Source organism: Falco biarmicus, chromosome 3, assembly GCF_023638135.1.
Source record: "Falco biarmicus isolate bFalBia1 chromosome 3, bFalBia1.pri, whole genome shotgun sequence".
NCBI classification, from domain to species: domain Eukaryota; kingdom Metazoa; phylum Chordata; class Aves; order Falconiformes; family Falconidae; genus Falco; species Falco biarmicus.
This window is the reverse complement of record NC_079290.1, coordinates 118,080,148-118,102,853: the sequence shown is the minus strand read 5'-3', so window position 1 is coordinate 118,102,853 and position 22,706 is coordinate 118,080,148. Positions and strand designations below refer to the sequence as shown.

The following is a 22,706-nucleotide window of genomic DNA, read 5'->3' as shown; positions in this document are numbered from 1 at the left end:
GGTTCTTGCATTGATGAGGCTTTTGCTCTTTCTTCTTGGTTTTTCAGTTGCAACAAATTCCCGGAGCATGTCAGGATTTCACTATGGGTTTTTAAAAAACGAATCAAAATAAAATTGCACATGACTTGGCTTCCTGCATCCACAATCAAAAAAAAAAAAAAAAAAAAAAAAGGCAAAACCCAAGAGCCATCAACCTGGCTTTTTTTTCTCAATCTCACTACGTCCATTAGAGTTGTTTTCTTCTTAAATTCTTTAAATTTTTTTTTTGTCTTTTCTTTGTTTGCTTTATGAGTTTCATCCAAGTTCAAATGTAGCAGTTCAGAAAACAGTGCACTGGATCATCTTTCCCCCCCCCAGTGCTATCTATAGTGACCGGGAAAAGCTCCCACCAGGAAGAGGGAGGGAGACAGCACGTTATTTCCGATGCTTCACTTCTTTTTCTGACGCTTTGGAGTCCCCGGCTGCGTGGCCGTTCCCTGTGCTGTTCATGAACATTTTATCCAGCCCCTTAAGGGACTCCACCAGGTAGTTCTGGAAGGCCGTGAGCGCTGCGCAGATGGCTGGGCCCCCAAAGCCGTGGGTTATCAAGCTGAAATGAGTCAAACAGCTCTGGACACCGGGCTCTAAGATGAGGGAGGGGCGGCTGTTCCCCAGCGGTGAGCGATCCTGGGCTATCAAGTCTGCAAACTCTTTGCAGATTTGCCTGAAAGAGAGAGGTTTGTGTTACTAGAAAGGCTGTTGGGAAGCTGCAGGGGTGTAGGTGTGTCTGGGGGTCCTTGCCCTGCTCCCTGCCCGAGCGGCTGCCTCCCTGCCGGGAGTTTTGGGCTCCAGCCCGGGGAAAGCCCCTGGGTGCAGGGTCAGAGCTGGTGCAACTGCTGCTGCTGCTTCCAAGGGGCACGTTGTGGCAATGTCGACGTGCTCCCTGGGCTTAGGTTAACCTCTCCCAGGCCAGGAGCAAGCCCTTCAAGCCACGTAGATTATTCACCTTGCTGCATATCTTTCAGATCTGTGTGCAGCACGGGAGACCATCTCTTCCCCGCAGAAGAGTATGCTTTTGGGGCTAATGCTGCCCTTCTGGGCTGTGGATATCTTAACGCACCAGTGGCTCATTGCCACCTGTACTCACTTGGTAGCCAGCAGCATGTTTTTCCTGGTGTGGAGCTCCGTGGGGTCGGAGTGCTGTCGGCACAGGTACTCTGCCGCCGCCTTGGCTGGGAACTCCGTTTCACACACGTACCCAAAATCCCGAGCCAGGTGAACGGCTTCACCTGTGAGCAGGACAGATTAACAAGCTGTGTCAACACCTGCGTGGAAGGGGGAGCGCTTTCTGTGGCAACTTCAGCCATCTCACTGGTGGGGCTGATTTCTGCTGGGACTGGAGCACTTTCTCAATTGCCACCCAAGAGCTCTCTCCACTCGGTGCAGAGACACCACTATGAGTTTCTTATACTCATCTGTCAGGCAATTAGTCTGCGTAGGTTCAAATGAACCACTGTCAACTCTAAACTGAAGCTGGTTCCTTCTTTTGCCAGCTTTTAAAAAAGCATTAAGATGGTGCTGGTGTTAGAGCAGGATGAGGTGTGACTCTGGGCTGCTGCTCCGAAGGGCAGAACGTCAGAGATGTTTCTCACTTGGGTGCTTCCCTTGCTGCATCTTTCTTTCCCTATTTATTCCAAAATTTCCTGCTTGGCCTCTCCAAATTGAGCTGAGATTTAAACAGGGGCTGGAGGGTGAAAAAGCGACCTTAGTCCCTGACTGCTAGACAAAACGGGGATGTGAGAAACGGGCAGAAGGAAGAGGTTTACATCCTCCCGCAGCGAGCAAGGGCCCTCGGGCTGGACGCGCAGGCAGCGTATCCATCACCCCGTGGAAATGCCCACCCATTGATGGAATTGATCCATCTCCAGGCGTCCCCGTGGAAATAATCAGAGCTGATGGCAATTGATCATGCCCAACACCCAAAATCCCGGTCGGGCAGGCAGAGCTAATTTGACTTGCCCCCCTGCTGCTCATATGTATTAAGCCATCCATCCTAATAGCATTAACCTAGATCCCACCACGGTCTCCCCAGCTCCCGGAGCTCAGTCTGTGAAGCCACATTATGGGGACTGGCCGTGCTTCCCTTATAACATCTCTTCATTTCCTTCTTCAACTCCGTCTCCACTTCATTTCCTCCTCCAAAGGAGCAAGTAAGGTAAACCTAGAGAATCAGAACTGCCGTTGTCTATAGGTTAAAAAACACTCAGAAAGTAATAGCTGCTGAAAAATGGTCATTGTGACACTAAAAAAGGGCTTCGGGACCTCATGGCGAGAGCCCAGGCTGGAGCCAGGATTTATTTCCTCCGTGAGTGTGCGAGAGGCTACACGGCTGATTGTCTCAAAGGCGATTTCGGTGCTGGCTGGGGGAGGTCGCAGACGGAAGGGACAAGGCAGTCGAGCTTTTGAAAGCGGTGTCACAGCCACGCAAGGCAGAGCCCAGGGGAGGAGAGCGCTCGTGGGGCACGGGCCACCGCAGGCAGAGGGGCCGCAGGAGCCTGTCTGATGCACGCTTCTTTCTGAGGGCTTAAGGATGTTCCTGAAGTTGAAATACAGCCCTGCTGCTCTCCTGGGTCCCTGCAGGAGCTGCTCTCACAGAGCAGGTGCCCAAGGGAGGGCAAGTGCCTGGTGTACGTGGCGAGGGCTCCCGAAGGAAGCTGCGTTTCTACCTGCAGCCCCTGTGGTGCTTCCTGGGCTCCCCGTTCTCCTCCATCTATAGGAATGGCAGGGGATCAGCGTAAGAAAAAGTATATCGTTAGCACTCAAATAAACACCCAGTGTTTGTTGGGTTTTCTTAAATGAAAGGATGCTGGGGAGGCAGAGGGGAGAAAACAAATTAAACCAAGACAGCAAATGTCCAAGAAAGAGGGTGCCTGGGGCATAGGGGCACAAGCCAGTTTCTGCGTGCTGAGCAGTGACAATGCAATGGCACCTTCCTCTGGGTGAAGCATCTCCCAGTACCATAACACTTACGTGCAAGAGGAAATTACATCCATCAAGCACACACGGCACCGCTCTGTTATTTACTATGAGCTGGTAAGCAGTAACCAAAACATCAGCAGCCACCTGAAATCAAAATGTACGTTTCTTCCTTCCTTTCTTTCTTTCATTCTTTTCTTTCTTTTCTTTTAATGGAAATCAGCCTTTCATTCAGCACGAACCAACTGCCCTCAGTAACAACCTCCGCCTAATGAAGCGGGTCATTTAATTTGCTGGCAACAATGGAGATGATTTTCTATTCAGAAACTGCAGGCAGCTGCCTCCAACACGCTGGGTACAAACACAATGGATTCCAAAGCTCGGAGGGAGTCAGAGCTGTCATTGCATTTGTTTGCGTCCCGTGCCTTTTTCTCCCAAGAAGCGGTGGGGACATCATCCTTTCCATAGCGCGAGAAGTAGGAGGGGAGCAAATAAACACGCGGCTTTAAGCAGGGGCACCTCACGCATCGAGGCAGGTTGCGCGCTGCCTGCCGCGCGGTTTCCGTAGCTTAGCCCTTAATGCCACGCCCCGAGGACAGCTACTACAAACTTCACCTCCACCTGCAAGACCTCAGAGCTGTGCGGCATCTCCTCCAGGTTTCGCTTGTCCCCTGCCGTCCCAGGGAGGAGGGCAGGACTCCGACACGGGGCACCTCCTTCTCACGGGGGACAAGAGACGGACCTGAGCATGGTGATGGAGCCCGGACAGAACAGGGCGATGCTGGCCGAGGGCGGCACGGTGGGCAGCGCCTGAGTCGCGCCCTGAGTGCACGGTGGTACGGAACAGCTGCTAAATCCTTGGCAGCTTTGTTCAAGCTTTTTTCTGTTTGGTCTCTGTGAACCTAAGCGTTATTAGCGCTAGTTCGCAGGAACCAACGGTACCCTGAGCTATAGCCGCAAGGAAGCTCGCAGCCCCGTTCAGGCTGCGGATGCCTTTTCCCCATGGTCTATGACTGGTCCGACAGAAATGTCTGAGTTTCAGCAGACAGACGTGCTTGGATCAGCACGGAGACTTAGGGATATTTCCAGTCTCACTCGGTGGTGGCTGCTGCATACTTTGGTTTAAGCGTTCTTGTTTGTGGAAAGCTGCAAATGAAAGGGATTGAAGTTTCGGCACTCCCAGCCTCCGTGGGAGTGGAAAGCGACTCTTACCTTCCACGAGGGATGTCAGCAGGGTGACATTGGCAGCTTTGCGCCTTCCTGCAGGTAGATTTAGTCCGATTTTCTCTAACCTTTCCCTTAAACACCGACCCCCGTTTTTTGATTTTGCTCTGAAAAGAGAAAACGAGGGAGGAAAACATGACGATGTAATTAATGTTAAAAGAACTATAACTAATCTCAGTTTAAGCTTTTAGGTTTGCAAGGCAAGAAGAAAAAGCAACAAAAATGCTATTCCCCAATACACCACCCACCCGAATTTCTCCCGTCTGTTATCCTGAGGTGTAAGAGGTGGTGCTGAACACAAAGCTTGCTTCAGCATCACCTCCCATGTTCAGCCCTGTGCTGTCCCAGGGCTCTCAGGAGCAGCTTACCTGCGGAGGACTCCGCCGAGGAGAGAGGCGTTGAGACACTCGGGGGGCGAGAGCCTTCTCTGCACCTCCCCGACGGTCACCTTGTACTTGGAGGTGGAGCTGAGAAGAGAGAGACGGCCAGGCACGGAGCAGAAGACCTCGTTGGGATTTGTCACCCCTCCGATCAGGCCATCTTTGTTCATGGACAGGGTGGAAATGGTGGTGCCATTGGCCTTCGAGGGGATGGGCACTGGGAGACAAGGAAGGAAGAAAGAAGAGGAGATCATGGCTGAGAGAATCCCGAGCCAAGGAAGCTGCTGGGTGACTCTCCTGGCAGCTTTCTAGCCCCCAGCACCCGTCCGCCATCCGCAGACGTCAGCATGGCTGGCTGGGATATCTCAGTTAGTTCCTTATTTTCCTCAATAAAAGAAGAGAGGTGGGGTGATGAAACTAAAGAAAGAAAAAAACAATGGAAGAAACCTGGCCTCTGCTCTGCCTGCTTTCCCACGCCTCCCAGCTCTGCTGTAATTAAACCCAAGGGTTTGGGCTGGTCTGGAAGGCTGAGGACTGGCCGCAGCATCACTGTCTGGACCTGTGACCAGCTTCCCCTCCCCGGCTCCTCTGGGCACCCTGTGGCGGTGGGGTGGCGGGGCGAAGCGCTGGCTCATCATGCTGCCCTGGGTGCCGTTCCTCTCCCGGCTTTGGCACGGGATCACGGCTGCAGCCCAGCTCTGCATCCCACCGGACAGGCTCAACGGGGCTAAGCTGCATCCTTCACACCCTGCGTAAAACCCGGGAGATGCTGGGGTGGCCGGGAGCTGCGTTTGCCCCTGTGTGCCCGCAGGAACCAGGGGAAAGAGCTGCTTTGACTTCAGCTTTGGGATTAGCCCCACAACAAGCCACAGCCCTAAACTTTCCTCATCCCGGGCTTAAAGGAAGCTTGAGAAGATCAAGCCAAATTAATCCAGCACAAACTTCCTTTTACTTAATGGGTAGAAGTCAGTTAACACAAGAGGTCAGACTGCAGCGCCGCATCGGGCCTGTGGCATCGCACCCGGCACGGTGGGCACGGTTTTCCCATACGTCATTCCAGTAAGAAACATTCTTAGACGCAATAAAGGTTTATAGGTTAAAACTGTGGCTGAAACTTGTGCCAAATCTCTTTGGCTTTTATGTTCTGAAATTAATAACCAATTTAACTCTGGAAAAAAAGCAGGTTTTGAAAGAATCCAAAGAGGACTGCAAATGCCATCGCTCCAGATCATGCCGGCGCTGGCACGCCTTGTGGTTCCTTGGTAATGACTGTTCCACAATGCACATTCAGATGGTTCCTGCGAGTAACACAGCAACGAATACCAGGGCGAGATGCAGGTTTTATAAAGGAAATACACATGCCCAAAGTGAAACAGAAAACCCGAAAATTAATTGGGGAGGGTACATAGACTGAACCTATTAGGGGGCGCTTACAATCAGCATATTGTAAATACAGCTCAACAACTTGTTAGCGTGGCAATAAAAAAGTAGCACATGTTACATAAAAATGGGTAATGTTTTAAGACTAAAAGATGAATGGAAAAGAGCTAAGGTACGTGAAGTTTCCTCTCAGCGTGAAACTTGTACAAAGTCAGGGGACTGAAGGGCAGGATGCACTGGTGCCCTGCTGGAGTCAGCAGCTGCGGTGCCGGCATTTGCCAGGACTGGAGCCTGGTTGAGGGATGTTCAGGGAAGAACAAATAGGGGAACATCACCATGAGACGTAGGAAACCAGAGCTATTTCCAGGAAGCAGCAACTTCAAAGCTTTCTTCAACAGTCCCAGAACAGGTTATATTTGTCTCTAGGGGACACCCTTAAAATAAAAAGTCAGAGCATGTTTTACAAACATCCATGCATTGCTGCCAAGGCGTGTGTCACCTCGGGTCCCGGCACCCGGCGGATGTGGGTTCTGCTGCAGCAAGGGCCACCCCCAAACCAGACACCCCTGGAGAGCAGGTGTTGCTTGTAGTACCATATACTTTGTCTGTCCACCAAGAGCTCTGCATAATTTATTTACTTGCATATTTGTGCATGCCTGAGATCATGCGGTGGCGTGCATTCAAGCCGCATGCGTGGCTTGGGACCTGCTTACACACGAGGGACTGGGCAGCCATGCAGGAGAGAGGGGAATCGTGCCTCGCCACACATGCCCGTGACACACGGCGTCTGGGGAAGAGGCAAACACCAGAGCCTACGGAAAACCGGGCTGGAGGTCTGTCCAATGCAAGTCGCCCACGCGCGCCGGCAGCGTGCGGGGCTGGGAAGGCACGGATGGATGCTGATGCACAGCATGGAGACACCACAACACTTTTGAAACACACACTGGCATGATGCTACTGTCAGAAACAAATCCCCTTGAAGGCTGTAACCCAGAGCCTTCCGCTGCCAAGGTTAATGCCGGGGCGGTCAGGTCAGCCCTGCTCCGTGCCACAAGCAAACTGTGCAGGCAGCAGCACCGGGCGCCCGGAACAGAAGGTGAACATTGGCATTGCTCTTCTGCCTCGAGGCCTCAGCCGAGGCCAGAGCCCTGGCACATTCGGCACGTGCCAGCGTGGGACAGGGCCGCCCGTGGCACGGAGAGCTGGCACCCTCAGCGGCGGGGCGCAGGGGGTGCCAAGGGAGGGAGGGAACGGGCGGCTGGCCCAGCATCACGCAGAGGTTAGCGGCAGCGCTGGAAACTGAGCTGGTCTCTTGAGTCCTGTAACAGTGCTTCATCCATTAGACAACGTTGCCTCAATACAAGAACAAACATAGCCACATTCGCCATTAATTATTAATGATTGTTATTTGGCCTCACCTGCTGCTGTTTGCCTGGTCTGATCTGCAGCTTGTTTGCCCATAAACATGCTGCAGGAGGGAGACAAGCTACCATTAAAGCCTGACAGCTTTGTTTCCTTGGCTTTTGGGGAACCAAAATTGTCTCTTGTCATCTGAGTAAACCAAAAGTCCCCCTCGATCTTCAGTTGCTGCTTTCCCGTTCCCGCAAGCAGCAGGTGATCGGAGCACCTGAGCCAGCCTGCAGACAAGAAGGAAGGATGAGACCACCGCGGGTCGGCACAGCACGCAGCCGACAGCCCAGCGCCCCGGCGCGCCAGCACGCCGACCCCCTGCACCCGCTGCCGCCGCGGGCGGGAGCCACGGCACCCTTCCAAACCACGAGGGGTGCATGCAGGCGCTTGGCCCCGCTGGGAAGCACGACGTGCTGCTTCGCACAGCCTCGTGTCCAGGGTTCGGCCCAGCCACGGGGCAAAAACGGGGTTTTCACCAGGAGGTTTCTGAGGACGCGAGTGGGAGGCACTCGGTGCCGCTGTGCCCGAGCGGAGGAGCAGCTGGGCAAGGCACAGACCCCAGCCCCACGCGGCACTTTGCAGCTGGGAATAGAACCGTCACGTGGGTGTCACTGCACTGCTCGTCCCTTCTGAGGTGCCCTGGGTTCAGGCTTGGCACGGGGGCAGGATGACACCTTGCTCTCAGTGAGCTGGTCTCACCCTGCTCATCCCCACGGCATCGGCGTGGGCAGGCTCAGCTCCTGCTCCTGACCGCGGAGGATGGGGTTTGCGGCAGAAACACACCCCAGAGATGCTCATTCACACGGGGAAGGACCGACGCATCACGCAGGCTGACGAGGGAAGGGTTAGATGCTGGTGCCCCGGTGCTCAGCCCCCTCCCTCCAGGCCTGATGAGTGGGACAGGGCTCAGCTGGGCCACCCCACCCCAGGAAGCTGTAAAAGGCAGGGCACAGGCTGCCTCTTCCTCTGCAAGGCTGTGTTTGGGTTGATTCAACAAAGAAAGAGGAACAAGAGGCCACCAGTCTTCTAGCAACAGTTTACAAAACTCCTGGGGAGCTTGCGGTCTTTTTTTATGTCTATCTTTGCTGTCTGCTATTATTATTATTTCCAAATTCATTTCCTAATTCGCACATGAGCTCTGTGAGCTGCGGGATGGATGGGTGAACAGAGGGTGAGCTGGGGAGCCTGGGGCAGTGCTGGGGGAAATCTGTTCCCAAAAGCCAGGAGCTGTAGCCAGACCCACCGGTGCTGGTGGCCTCTGAGCAGGAGCCTTGTAGCAAAGACGCAGCCAAATCTGGTGGAGCGAGAGGGTGAGCATCCGTGTTGTGCTACTGGGAGACGTGTTCAAGCCAGAAAGACTGGCGGGGGGGCTTTTGAGATAATGAGCTGCCACGTGGGTTAGTGTTGCCTGGGGAGCTGGGGACAGCAGGGGAGAGACTGAAGCCCTGGGCATGGTGCTGGTGGGGTGAGACACTGGAGAGAATGGAGATGTGTCTGCATGGGGGAAGGGTCAAAAAAAGACATCTCAGTCTGCTCCCTGAACCCCCTCGGTCGCTGGGGCCTGGTTGCTTCACTTTGTCTCCCTAAAGTTTTTTTGCTCTTTAGTTACCAGGTCCTCCCGAGAGTTTTTTTCCCCATGGGAGGGTTGCTTAGTTCACAGTAATCCTGCTACTTCTAATTCAGAAATCCAAAAGGCTTTGATTGCTGTTGCTGATGCTCGGCTCCTCGCCTAGAGGTGAGCTCGGCTGCAGATTTCGCAAACTAAAGCCCCAGTGAAGCATCTGGACCTGGCGAGCCTCCGCTTGTGGGGATGCTGCAGCTGGGCTGGACGCAGGCAGGCACTGCGGGGCTGCATGGCACACGGGTCAGAGGGATCTGATTTGAAAGGGAAAACTGATGTTGAAACAAGATTATGTGGACAGACCTCAAAGAGCTTCACAGGTTGCTAATCCCCAGCCCGGTGCTGGTTACAGGACCAGCCACTTCAGTCATTAACTCGCTCCCAGTGCCTGTGTGAGCTGGCTCGTTATTGCAGCTGGGGAAAATTGAGGCACAGAACAAGTTAAATGATTTACCAAAGATCAGGTCTGTGGGCATGACCTGAATGCACACGCTCCCGGTCTGTGGGAATGCTTTTCCAAGCAACCTGGGTTTTAACTATCGCCCAAGTGTTAGGAAGCGCGGTATAGAAAACTGATTAAGGATGGCCTCCAGTTTTGTAACTCCAGACTTTCTTTTCAGTGCTGTGAAATAGTTGTTTGCCACAGAGTCGTCTTGTCTCGTGATGCTTTTGTAGTTTGAAGCGGAGAATGGCAGCGTATCGATAATCGGTGTACGGTGCCTCGCTGAACGCGGGAAGGGAAACGATCCTCGTGGCACAACATCACGGGAAGCATTTCCATGGGGCTCGGCATCTCGCTGCTGCCTTGAACGCTGCGAGGCAGGTACCGCTTCCAGTACATTATGTGTTTCATGTGTGCATCAAGCAGCAGCAGCAGCGTGACACAAACTCCCGTGTGAGTCGGTGCTCCGCAGCAGTTACACGTGGCTTTGGCTTCCCTTTGAACCCACGAGGCTTGGGATCTCCCACCAGAGATGCCTTTTTCATGCTGAGTCAGGTCTAGTTTGTCTTTTAAACATACCCTGGGTGTAGCTGTCAGGTGATGAAACTCGCACCACTCTTTTGCTGTGGCGTGAAAACCCCTGATTCAGAGAGAGCAAGCAATTTCAAAACACATCCTGGTTTCAAAGAACACCAAAGGCTTCGTCCCTTGATTTCCCTGAGCTGGAGAGCACCCTGCGTGTGGCTGTGTCCCCGCAGCCGGGGGAGGCTGCAGCCGGCTCCCTGCTCTGCCAGGGAATTGTTTTATGACACTGGGCAGGTCACCCCCTCGGTCTGGGCTTGACTGTCTCCAGCAACAAAATGGAGATAATATCATCCACCTGGGAGGGATGCTGTGATACCCAGTTAAAACTTGCCAAGTGCTCCCTGGATGAAGGATTTCTCCAGGTGAGAAGTCCCTGGGTGGTAAATGTAGCCAGGAGTCAGTCCAGTGCCCAAGCACAGGACATGATGATGGTCCCTGCAGGTGCAGACAGGCATGCCATGGCAAGGCAACCCCTGTCAACACGAGAGCCCGATACCTCCGGCGATGCTGCAGGAGCAATGGGATGCCACAGCCTGGTCTCTGGGAGGGCTTTTCAGGAGATACTGGGCAGAAGCATGAATGAGAAGAAACAACCACCACTGAACTGATGATGGCTCAGTTGTGAGTCTAGTGGATGGAGTAAGGAGCCTGGTGCCTTCGAGCTGCCCCAAGATAAAGCATAAAGCTTCTGACGCTTTTGTTCTGGTTTGCAGAGGCGGGTCCCTCAGCTTTTAGGTTCCAGGTACAAAGAATATGGAGGAAAAGAAACCCGTTCTTCAAAGGCCTTTGCCTAGGAACCTAGAAAGTATCGGAGAATCTCCAGCTTTCCCCCTGAGTTCCAGCCCAGACTGACCCACGGCCCCATGCCTCTGCTGCCTCATGGTCTGGGGTGATGATGCTCCGTCCCTGAGCTCCTGCACTGCCTCTCCCTTCCCCGTCTGCGTTCACAAACATTTCTGTCTGAAACTACCACAATCATTCCTGAAAACAGATGCTTTTACATGTAAATATTCAGTGCAAAATGTATCTGCAGCCTGGGCTCAGGCTCTGTGCGTGGGTGCTGCCAGGAGCTGTGGGATCACCGTGCTTTGGGGGCTGACTGCACACCGTCAGCTTTTGGTTTTAAGGGAAAAAGAGACTTTACCTACAAAAAGACAAAGTACTGACTCATTTCCATATGAGAAATGTGCTACCTGCTTGCAAAATGATTTGTAAGCAGGAAAATTTGTGGTACTTGGAAATGAAATTGCTTATCATGGTGTTATTTGCTCAGTTTCATTTCCAGCTGGAGCTTGGGGTGCTGCAAGGGGGGAAAAAACAAGTCCAGAGGGAACATGCAAATCTCTGCCCGTCTTACAAGTCTGTTTTCTTCTCTCCTTAGATACATTACAGGTAAATCCTCCTCCTCAGCCACGTAGAGTCCCTGGATATTGGAGCTTTTGTTGCAACATCTCTTTCAAAAGTGGGAGTGTGCTAGTTTAGATTGCATTTTAAAGACGTATCGGTTAATCCTTTTAGGAGACTACCTGGGACAAAGCAATCTCTCATCTTCAGGTACAGCACTGTCTCCAGCCACCCCAAAAGCATCTCAGCCCCCCCCCGGTCCCCATGCATGGCCATGCACCGCTCAGCTTGGCTGCGTCGGGCATTGCTGCGGGCTCAGGGCAGCCCCCCAGTAAAGCTGTGGGAGACCTGAGCTGTGCTGCCCTGCAAGGGGACACCTGGGCAAACCTCTTTCGGCCACTCCTTGCTGAGGTTTTGCTTCCACGATATTGCAAGCCCAGTGATGAAGCCCCCGAGCCCCCCGGGCTGTGTTCCCTGGGTGTCCCCGCAGCTCTGCCCCTCTCCGGGGCAGGCAGCGGTGGGGGGTGCTGGCCGGTGGGTGCTTGTGCGTAGCCCCTGGTGAAAGGTGCTCCAGCAAGGCGAGGGATTACTGTTTTCAGGAGGGGCCTTCAGTGAACTAATCTAACCTTCGTTTGAATGTCTCTGATGTAAATTATAAGATGGAGATATATACAGGCAGACGTAGCTGCGTGTGGGTGTCAGCCAGAGGCAGCTGCTCCTACCACCGCTTGAAAAGCCCTTTTTCACCGAGGAGGTGCTGTGGAGTTCAGCTGCTTCGATTTCCTGGTGTTTCAGCAGAGAGGTATTTATTGATGGTCCGGGGAAGGAGGTCAGTGCCATCAGCTATATTTCAAACCTGCAGCCTGTAATTATCCTTTCTTCCCAGAGGGGATTATACAGGTATTTTCTTTATCTTGAATGCACAACCTGAACCGAGTCCCCATGTCAAAGAGCCTCTCTAGGAAACGCTGTAATCGGCTCGGAGGCCTTTTCAAATGGAAGGATGGAAAGAATCTTGTTTTTATCTCTGGGCTTTCCAGATTGCCGAGTCCTGATAGGGAAATGGATCTTGGACCCTCGCGAGAAGAGAGGGAGCAGGGATACAACTCCACAGCCTCAAATTATTCCCATGAGAAAGCTAATCAGGAGAGGTCCCATGCCTATGCAAAGCTCCTGTATTTAACAGTTTGTTTCCCATGCAAATCAATACATTAGGTTACAAACTAAATGTTAAGGTGCCATGTGATATTAATTGCATTTTTCTTTCTGTGCCTCTGTTTTACCCAGCAAAGTATCTGCCACCATGTGTCACCGCAGGTGTCTCCTGGGGGGCTTGGGGACAGATCGAGGGGGCAGGAAGGTTCAGCCACCCCAGACCAGCAGACACGATGGCTCGGTGAGAGACAGTACCGGCTTAATACCTTGTGTCTTGGTAGGAATGGCCAATCAATATAATCACAAAATTCACTCAGACCTGCCACAAAAGCACCCTGTGCTCCCTCAGGACTGGGAAGGGGATTAGCAAGTGGTCTGCTCATGTCAGCTCATGCATTTCCCTGCTTTACTGTTTGGGAATGACTCGGCCTCAGATGTGCTGCTTGGTCAGAATAGCTTGTGAAATTTTTTGGAAACCACTCACAAACAATTTGTTGTGCCTTTCCACACATTTCCCTGCTGTGCTTCATTTTATGGACTGGGCTGTGCTGTCTGGGGAGCCTCTGATGTCGAAGCCTGGACGGTAACCTCAAGAATACCCCACAGGAAAGCAGAAAATATCAGTGATTAAAATGTCCTCCTAATGAGTGAAACCCAAATGCTCGAACCTTTGCCAGAAATGAATGAGAAAGGGTTTGGTTTCTGCTTTTGAATGTTGAAGTGGATTTGCAGGTATTTATTGCACATGGGTTTTGCTTTTTGTGGAAAGAGCCGCTGTGGTGCAGCAGCATCCCCATCCCCTCCTACCGCTGCGCTTCACTCCCACCTCTGCGACTTCATTTGAAAAGTCAGTTTAATGGGGTAATTCAGATTATTTCACTCCCCCTGCTTCAAAATTATTTTTTTTTCCAAATCTGAAGCTAATCCCTTTCCTCTTTACGTTAGGAAAACAACAACTGTTTAAAATTCAGCTCAATTACAAGCTGCTTTGGGTGGACCTACGTAGCTCTGCTTGCTTGGAATTCGCGTGTTTCACAGCACAGAACACGCAGGTGTTGGGAAGGCAAGAACTGGAAGGGGAGGCTGGAGAGCCCGAGGATTTAAGCCAGAGGAACTGGAAACCTGTGCTGCTCCGTGCTGATGCCAAGGAAAGTTTCTCCTCCAAAGTCACCCAGCCTGGCACACCCGCTGCTGCTCTGCCCTGTAGCATTAACCATCACAGGTTTATTCATTTAGCAGCACAAACTCCCATTACATTTTGGCAACCAGTCTATGGGATCTTTATGTGTTTAAACAGTATAATCCATTTTACAGTAACATGCTTGAGAGGTTTTCCCTGTATTCCCTATAGAAGCGCTGAATTTGTGCGGCTTGGATCTACATAATCTAAAAAGGGAGAACAAAGATGCAGTGTCTTCCGTGAGCGGTGGCGGATCCCATGTAAGCCACGGTGATGTTGTTATCAATTTGTTAAAATGTATTTAGATCATTGAAGGGCAAAAGACCCTTCAGCAAAGATTAGACATTAATAATAATAATAGAAAAACACTTCTCCTCGTATAGAACTTGCTGCCAATCCGCAGAGCATGCGGGAGGGTTTTGATCCGAGCTTCAGACCGCAGTAGTGCCGGCGGGTCGGTTCACCTGCTGCTCCGGCATCGCCAGCTCACCCGGGGATCACTGGGGAGAGGTGCTGCTCGCCCACTATCCCACAGACAATACTTTTCCTTGCTCGGGAGATGCCCTGGGCTTCTAACCCCTGCGTATTGGCGGGATGCCGGGCAAAGCAGACGTGTTGCAGCCTGGGCACACACCAGGGAACACCTCTGCGGTGGCACAGGAGCCACCACAGTGAAGGAGCAACGTCCACATCTTCCCCTGGGCAAAACAACCCCTACCAGCCACAGAGAGAGCGTCAGGAGAGCCTGGCCAGCTGTGCGGGGCACATCTGCACACAGGGGACTGCGGCGCAGCTTTTGCAGCATCTACAAGCTCTCTGATGACGTTCCTTCAGTGACTGCCCTCATCTCTCACTAACTCGGATCTTGTGGTCGAAGCAACCCTGCGTACCCTTGGTGGGATGCTCTGCTCGCACCCCGCCAGCCCCGGGACTGCAGCCCCACGGGGCCACCTCGGGGCTCTCAGGGAGCCCTGGGGACATGGCAGCCCCACACAGCCACCTCACTGGGGACACCGCTTGCTCCCTGCGACCTGTTTGACCAGTCCAGAGGGAATAGGGCCTGACCCGCTCCCTCGATTGCTGGCGCCTCGGCACTGGGGTGACTGATGCCAGATAAATGCCTGAGATAGAGGGTGGGGAGCTCGGCCCGGCTGGAATCCCAAGCACGCGCTGCAGGAGCTGCGATGGTTTTTTCGGCTGCAAAGGTGAACCTGCTGACAGCTGCCCTGGCTCCTCAGCTGCTGGCAAGCTGTATTCTGGGACATTTAATAGCAATGGGTAGCTTGGTCTCATTTCTAGCAATTCCTCCTCACTCCCTGGTGCTTCTCTGCTCTTTTCCACCAAGTCACAACACTTTAACCTCTCCCCAACCCAAAGGCGATACCCGGACACAGCAGAGCTGGGTATGGGACAAGGCACAGAGAGGAGAGCTGAGCGTGTAGCAGCTTCAAGCATTATATCCACATTTGCTAATTAGTTCCTCCATTAAGAATTAAAATAAACAAACAAATGGAAGGACAGCAAGAATGAGTAATTCCCTCGGATCACACAGGAAAGGGTGGGATGGTTTAGTGGTTAGGGTGCTAGTCTAGGACTTCAGAGAGCCTCGTTCAGGCTCTTCAAATAATTAAGACAGATTGCAAACGTGTTTTTTTTCTGAGATCACGTATCTTGGAATATTACTAAATGGGGGGGAATGGTCTACATTTGCTTCTGCTCTGCTGCAGACGCGGTGTGACCTGGGCTGGAGGCATATGAACCGGTCCCCGTGGGTCTTGCCTGTGTTGGTGCTGCCATGGGTGGGTGCCTGTGGGACCCTGGTGAGTCACACGCTGGCTGTCTGGCACATCTACAGAATTAAGATCTCAGAATTAAGACCTCCCTTGTGGGGCTGATGTGCAGACAAGCACCACAGGGTGCGTGTCACCCAGCTGAGGCTGTTCCTGCTGACCCTGCTGCCAGCCCACCGGCGGACAGCCGTCCCCGTGGAAGCTGGGGCTGTGGCATGGCAGCGATCCGCCGCTCAGAAGGATGGAAGCATGTGCTGTGCTCTTCCCCAGAAGCTTTAATGCCTTTACACAGCTCTTCAAATTACAGAGGGAGCACCAGGGGTGGCTGGGGACAGCACGGCCCCTGGTGACCCCTTTGCCCACGAGTGGGGACGGCTGCAGCCCTGCCCGGCCAGCAGGGTCTGAGCACCGGCCAAACCACCGAGCTGCAAAACTATCCTGCAGCCCCAGAAAAGGAGGTAGAGGTGCTCCACGCCAGCCCATCCCATCCACGGTCCCTCACTCGGAGCCGTCCCATGGAGAAACCTCACCTGGGCTCCATCTCCGGGAGGAGAAGGGCTGTAGTTTTGACTCACAAGCCACATGCCGAATAGCAACCCAAGCTGGCTTTTCTGAACCTACCCTTTAAGAGCTGCTCTTTATTTCTAACAAAGAAAAAAGAATTCATTTAAAAACATCTAATTAAACAGTAAGTCATGACAAGGTACATGAAACTTGGAGATAACACATGCCTGGGAGGCAGTGGGGAGGTTGAGACAAAGCCCAGCGCCTTCACCGGTACCCGCGTGTGTTATCTCACACGAACACACACCTGGTTTTATCCTGGTGCAATTATAGGGCATTAAAAATATAATTTTAATGGAGGAATGGTGATCTGGATGCAGTTCAGAGTAAAAACTTTCTTTTAAGTTGCTCTGTTTGATTAGTAGGTGTTCCTGCCCCACACGCCTGTGTGCGCGAGGGAGAAGTGCCCGGATCGGGCGGTGTGACTGTTCTGATGAACGCTGTATCTCGCGGTGTGTGCGAGGGCTTGTCTGAACTTTGAAGCCTTTGTGAGCAGCGCTAAGACAGCAAAGCCTCCAGTCAAGACCCAGCTTGTCCCAGGTGAGCCCCTTTTCCCACTCAGGCACACTACCGCCACAGATAAAGCTGCAGAGAGCCGGGAGGGCTCTGCCGGCCGAGCTCAGCACCATCTGACTGGAGTCCAAGCACCTCCACCCACGTCCGTGGACAGTCTTATAAAAGATGTGTCTTCACAGCCCCAGGTGTTTTACGGGATGACCTCATTTATTACCTTTGCTCGTCACAGGAAATGATGTTTATCTAATCTACTATTCTTTCAGGATGACTTTTTTTTTTTTTTCCCCTGCCACATCTGGCTTCACGCGGCATTTCTTACAGCTCAATTCCTCGCTGCACCGAAACAAAGGAGAAATGGCACCGCTGCGGCCACGCCGGCACCCCAGTCCCACCGGCAGCCCCACACATGAAGCCCACGGGGAGTTTTTGCTTCCAAACCTGGAGCTCGCGTGCGGTGGCAAGTGGATCTGAGGCTCTCGGTCTTAATCTCCCTCCTCTGCTGCATTCTTTAGTAGTGACAGCTACTTCTTGCAATATTTCTAAATGTGGGCTCGGAGCACTCTGAGGCACAGCTTTCCATCCATCTGTCCAGCATCCAGCCAAACAGGTCCGCATTCCTCAGCAGAAACGCTAGCCCTGCCACTCCGGAGCAGCTGAAAAGCTTCGGATGGAAATTCAAACAAGTCACAAACACGAGGGAGAGCGCAGCCGCCAAATCCTGCTGCCTCAACGTGAAGCCAGGGGAGCTCGATCCCCACTCTCCATGCAGCGCCCGTGTGCCGTGCATGCCTGAGTGCCGGCGTGAACCCACGCGGGCTACACCCTGCTCGGTCTCTACTCCAGGTTGTAAAATGCCACAGCCAAAATTCTTGCCCGTGAGCAGGGTGTGCAGGCCCCTGCGGCTCTCCCCGCTCCTGCTGCTTACAGGGCCCCATCTCTCAGGACCCCAGGCTGCTCCTGTGCCCAGCGTGCCCCCGGGTGCTGGGGAAGGAGATGTGTATTTTTCTTTGTAATAAAAAGGCTCTGGCAGAAGCTTTCCGCTGATCCTGAAAGGATGTCAAAGCAATAAAACCCCTCCTTATTTTATGACCAAGCTGCAGGATTTTTTTTGCTACTGAGCACAGTGGCAAAAACACTGGAGTTCATCGACAGAAAATCCCCCTCTCCTCGCCACACCGAGGGAAGGAGCAGGACCAGCTTGGGGCTTGCTGGGAGTCTCCAGGCATTTCTCTGGTGGGATTCACGTCCAGCCATGAGTAGCTGTCCCAGGAATCCAAACACCAGGGCAGCAGGTGAACAGAGCAGAAAATGCCTGTAGCTGCTGTAGCCTAAAGCAGCCAGAGACCCCGACTAAACTTTTTCAGGGTTCATTTTACCGTTTTCAAGTCAAATATATTCCTGGTCTTATATAAGTGCTTGGGAGGAAAAAAAAAAAAAAAAAAAAAAAAAAGGGAAAAACCCAACAAGACCGAAACAAATAAAATTAAATAAAAAGATACAGAAACCCATTTCTAAAATACTTGTGAAAAACAGGGAGAACGAACGCACGCACATACAAAGGCTATTCACAGAAGCTCTGCTGTCCTGTCCAAGATTTTATCCATTTAATTCCTAAACTAAATATATCCCCCCTTTGTCACGCCAGTACGGGGGGAAGCTCGTCCTCCCTTTCCCAGCGCTGCCTCCCCCCCCAGCACCCCGGGACCCCAGCCCCAGCCCCACCACCACCTCAGGGCTGGTCACGGGAACAATGACCCGGGGCCAGTCCCGAAAGCACCGGTGGGCACCGAGTCGGGAGCACCTCATTTCAGCCCGGACACCCCTCGCCACGGCGGGACCCCCGGGCCGCCCCCCTCTTCCTCCTCCACTTGCTACATGCGAAGCTACCTGCAGCAAAAGGGGTGTGTGGGGGAGAGAGCTGCTGGCGCGGGACACCCCACCACCCACCCCGTATCAGCCCTCAGATCTCCCCCTAAAATCCCCTGTCGCGATATTAACTGCGGAGAGCCTTGAAGTTTATTGAAGAAGGAAACGGGGGAAAAGAGCAAACAGGCGGCTGGGGGCATCGGGAGTCCCCTTCATCTCCCTGCTCCTGCCCCCCCCCCCCCATCTCCTGAACATCCCCCCGGCCCCGGAGCCCCTCCCCGGGGGCTGCTGGCCGCCCGTTTGCTGCTGCTTTGGACGGGGGGTCCCCGCGCTCGGCTGGAATGAAAAGCGCCTCCGAGCACCGGAGTTAAAAGGTGGCTTCAGGGATTTGGGGCAGGTGACTAATATTTTGTTGAACCAGGACAACAGTATCTCGGTAACTAATTAAGGAGAGATTTATCTGTTTTCACATGCACAGATTTATATCAGGTTTCTGTCCGACGGCCATCCCGTCAGGAATTCCGGGATTAATCCTCCCCGGTGCAGTATTTGAGAATCTCGGCGCGATTTATGATAAAACTGCGCTTTTTCCCGTTGACCCTCCCTCCCCACGGGGAGAATCCCCTGCCGTCCATTTGCACACCTCCTGCCTGCAAACCGTTTATTTTTTTATTATTATTATTATTTTATTCGAGTGTAATTCATTCCGGCCTCGGGGTCCGAGGCTTCGCCCTGGGCTCACCGCTCGCCCCCGTTGCGGCAGGGAAGTAAGAACGACGCTGTATTATATATTAAAAATATATATGTGTGAAAAATTTAAATAAAGCAGACTGCAAAGTAATTCATTCGAGCGGAGGGCAGCGGCGCTTGCCGCTCCAACACACCGCCCGGTAGGTCGGGACCCGCACGGCACCGAGCACCGCTCCCCGGGGCCACCGGGGCGACCGGCCCGGCCGGGGGCTGCTCGGGGGGGCCGCCCGTGTCCCCCCCGCCCCCGACAGATGCTTTGAGTTTGTCCATTTCTCAGCTGCTGCGGTAAATGGGGGGGGGTTGGGGTGCCGAGCAGAGATGGGGGCACCCTGGCAAGCGCATCGCTCTCGAACCCCGAGCGCTCTCCCAAAGGTAGTTTGCATCTTTATGCCGAACATAGCAGGGAGGGTGGAAAAAAAAACCCCACCAACAAAACCAAACCAACACCAAAATTAAACAATAATAATTTAAAAAAAAAACAACCAAACAAAAAACAAGAGAACCGGTGGAAAGAGCAAGAGTGGGAAGAGCAGAGGGGCTGCAGACGACTGCAGCCACAAGCCCAACTTTTAGCTGGGTTTTTTTCCTTTTTTTTTTTTTTTTTTTTTTTTAAATAAAAGAGACTAGAGGATCTCTGGCACTAAACAACAACAAATCCTCCCGATGGGAGACGAAAATTTCGAAGGAATGGCGCGTTTTGAAAAAAAGGAAAGGGGGGAAATCAAACCAAAATCAAACCAAAATCCGAACCCACGGCAACTCCAACCCAACTTCCAGACAAATACTGGCATTTCGGCACCCACGGCCGGCGCGCACACACCCCGCAGCTTGTGGCAACCATTTCTCAGGCAAGGATATTTAATGGAACGCCTCTCATGTGTTCTAATTAAAGCTAAAATAATTACGGTCATTAATGCTTCACTGAAAGGCCGCGTGTAATGAAGCTGCGCTCTTGGAATAACAATTTCCACGGAAAGGGGGTCGGAACGCACCGCGGGCGCGGCTCCCTCCTGCGAGTAACGATCGCGATAGGCGATGTCGGCGGGGGAAGAGCGGCACGATCGGGATATTTGTCCCGGGTTGCCGGGGCTGGGCAGCTCCCGGGGCTGCGGCCAGGCAGTGGGAAGCGGCCCCCGGCCGGGAGCGGGGCCGAAGCTCGCTGCGAGCTCCGGGTGCAGCCGGCGACCTAAAACCTCCCGGTTTCGGCGGCGTTTCGCCGGAGCCAGCCCCCCCTCGGCCCCCGGGGCGCTCGGCCTTTCACCCAGCGACCCCGCACCCCGCTGGGCTGGGGGCACCGGGCCTGCCCCCGTTACCCCCTCCCGTTACCCCCCCCCGTCCAGCCCGCACGGGCCGCCGCCGTTTCGTTTGCCGGAGCCCGCACCGGGGAGCTGCGGTTCCACACGCCTTTTCCAGCCACGTATTTTTTCCTTTTGTAAAAACCGGCGGGGAGAAGCCAAGAGCAGCGCTTGAATAGTTCATACGAGTTATGGCCCCGAGCAGCCGCATAAATCGCTCACGTCCCCTCTGCTCCCAGCGATGCCCCGGTGAAGTTTTTATTAGAAAAATATTTTACGGAGTTGAGCTGGTTTAAGCACGGGGCTTTGTCTGGAAGCAGAGGGGCAGTTCAGCAGGTGGAGGAGAGTCGGCAGTAAATTAGGAGAGGCGATGGGGGGCACCGGGCGGGGGGCACCGGCCGCCGGGCACCGGCCACCGTGCGGGACCCCTGCCCGCAGCCCCTATTCCCCGCGGCGGCCCCCGGAGGGAGCGCCGGGCCTCCCCGCCCGTCCCCGGGGTAAAGCCCCGGTTCTGGAGCCGCAGACGGGGTCCCCCCGCCGGCCCGGGTTGGTGCCGAGGCGGGGGGCGCGTAGGGGATGCTACCCGGCCGCAGGGACGGGAAGCGCCGCTTCCCACAGCCGCGCCACCGCCTCGCCCCCGTTAACCGCCCCCTTCCCCCCGGTACGAGCCCCGCCGAACGGGCCCGCTTCGCCGTGGGCCAGCGCTTTCCCCGCCCGAGGCGGTGCGGAGCAGTGCGCGGCCCCGGATGCCTCCCCTGCCGTCGGGCGCAGGGCTCCGGCCCGGGGCGGCGGGACCGGGGGGCACCGGGAACTGCCGCCGGGCCCCGCCGGGGCATCCCCGGAGACTTCCGACGCGAACTGTCCGCGGCCGCCGGCGGGGCTGGTTCCCGGGGCTCCCCGATTGCCGGGGCCGCCCGCCCGGGCCCCTCGGTGACCGGTCCCGGGAAGGAGCGGCGGGCCGGGGGCGGGCGGACGCGCTGGCCCGCCGGGACCCGCCGCTTTCGTTTCAGTCCGGCCGGGGACAGCGGCGAGCCCTTCCCGACGGGAGGGGAGCGACCCCGCGGGACGGCTGGCGCGGGGGGAACCCGACGCGGGGGAGCCTCGAGGGCAGAAGAGGGGCGAGGAGCCCGGCCCGGTGCCGCGTCCCGCGGTGCCGCCGCGCTCTTACCTTTCTTGATCACGGACTGATCGAGCAGGTTCATTCCGCCGTCGTCCACGGCCTGAAAGCACCGAAGCAAGAGCCGTCAGCCGGCGGTTCCCGGTGCGGACGGGCACCGGCCGCTCAGGGCGTGGGGACAGCGCGGCCGGGACCCGGTCCACCCGCTGCACCAGGTCACGAGGAATCGTTAGGGCACGGGTAAGTCCCGGTAACGGGGCTCCCGGCCCGGCGGCCCTCCTTGCCCGGGGGTACGGACGCCGCAGGGCCCGTCCCGTCCCGCCCGCAGGGACCCCCTCACTCCCGCCCCGGGGCGCACAGGCGGCGGTAGGATCGGTCCCCGGGGTGCTGCTCCCGTCTCCCCCGGACACCCTCCCCAGCCTCCCTCCGTCCCCCGGTACCTGGATGTCCTCGATGCCGTGGTGGCCGAGGCCGTGGAGGCCCAGCGGGCCGTCGGCGAGGCCGTGCCCGCCGTCGGGCAGGCCGTGCAGCAGGCGGGGCACGGCGGGGTACTCGCGGCGGGGGTCGAGCCCCAGGGCGCGGTGGGAGGGCGAGAGCAGCCCCGCGTCGTCCTGCCGGCCGCGCTGCGGCGGCCAGGCGGGCTGCTGGTGCTGGTGCAGGGGGCTGAGCGCCGCGTAGGGGTCCGCCAGGTGCGGGTAGCCGGGCTCCTGGCCCTGCGGGTAGGGCAGCGGCGGCTGCGGGTAGGGCGGAGGGAAGTAGGGCGGCTGGAAGTCGGCGGCGGGCGTGTGGCAGAGCGGCGGCGCCGAGCCGTAGGGCGCCTGGTTGAGCGCGGGCAGCTGCGGCAGGCGGGCCCCGGCCGGTGCCCCGGGCAGCCCCTCGGCGCGGTCCTGCGGCGGCGGAGACAGCGGCGGTGAGGCGGGCGCGGACCCCCGGCCCCGACCCCCCGGCCCCGGCCCGGCCCGGCCCGCCCGCCCGCCCCCGGCCCGCACTCACCATGCCCGGGTAGCTGTGCACTAGCATCTGTGCGGGCCCGCGGCGAGCCCCGGGCGGGCCGGGCCCCGGGGGTGCCCCCGTCTCCGCCCCTCTATCCCGCCGGAGCGGCGTCTCCCATCGCCCGCCCGCTCCTCTGCGC

At 55.4% G+C, this 22,706-nt stretch overlaps 1 protein-coding gene across 2 annotated transcripts; it reads right to left on the bottom strand.

Annotated features, from left to right (window-relative positions):
- Positions 1–178: 178 nt before the first annotated feature.
- On the bottom strand, positions 179–22,706 carry TFAP2E (transcription factor AP-2 epsilon). 2 transcript variants are annotated; one of them, XM_056332195.1, is made up of 8 exons: positions 22,568–22,706; positions 22,015–22,461; positions 21,626–21,677; positions 7,358–7,576; positions 4,548–4,776; positions 4,168–4,286; positions 1,127–1,268; positions 179–703 (listed from the first exon to the last, which is right to left on the bottom strand). In XM_056332195.1, exons 1-8 carry the CDS (start codon positions 22,592–22,594, stop codon positions 415–417), a joined length of 1,524 nt encoding a protein of 507 aa, XP_056188170.1. In that variant the 5' UTR covers positions 22,595–22,706; the 3' UTR covers positions 179–414. The 2 variants fall into 2 exon arrangements, with proteins under 2 accessions (XP_056188170.1, XP_056188171.1); XM_056332196.1 differs by lacking the exon at positions 7,358–7,576.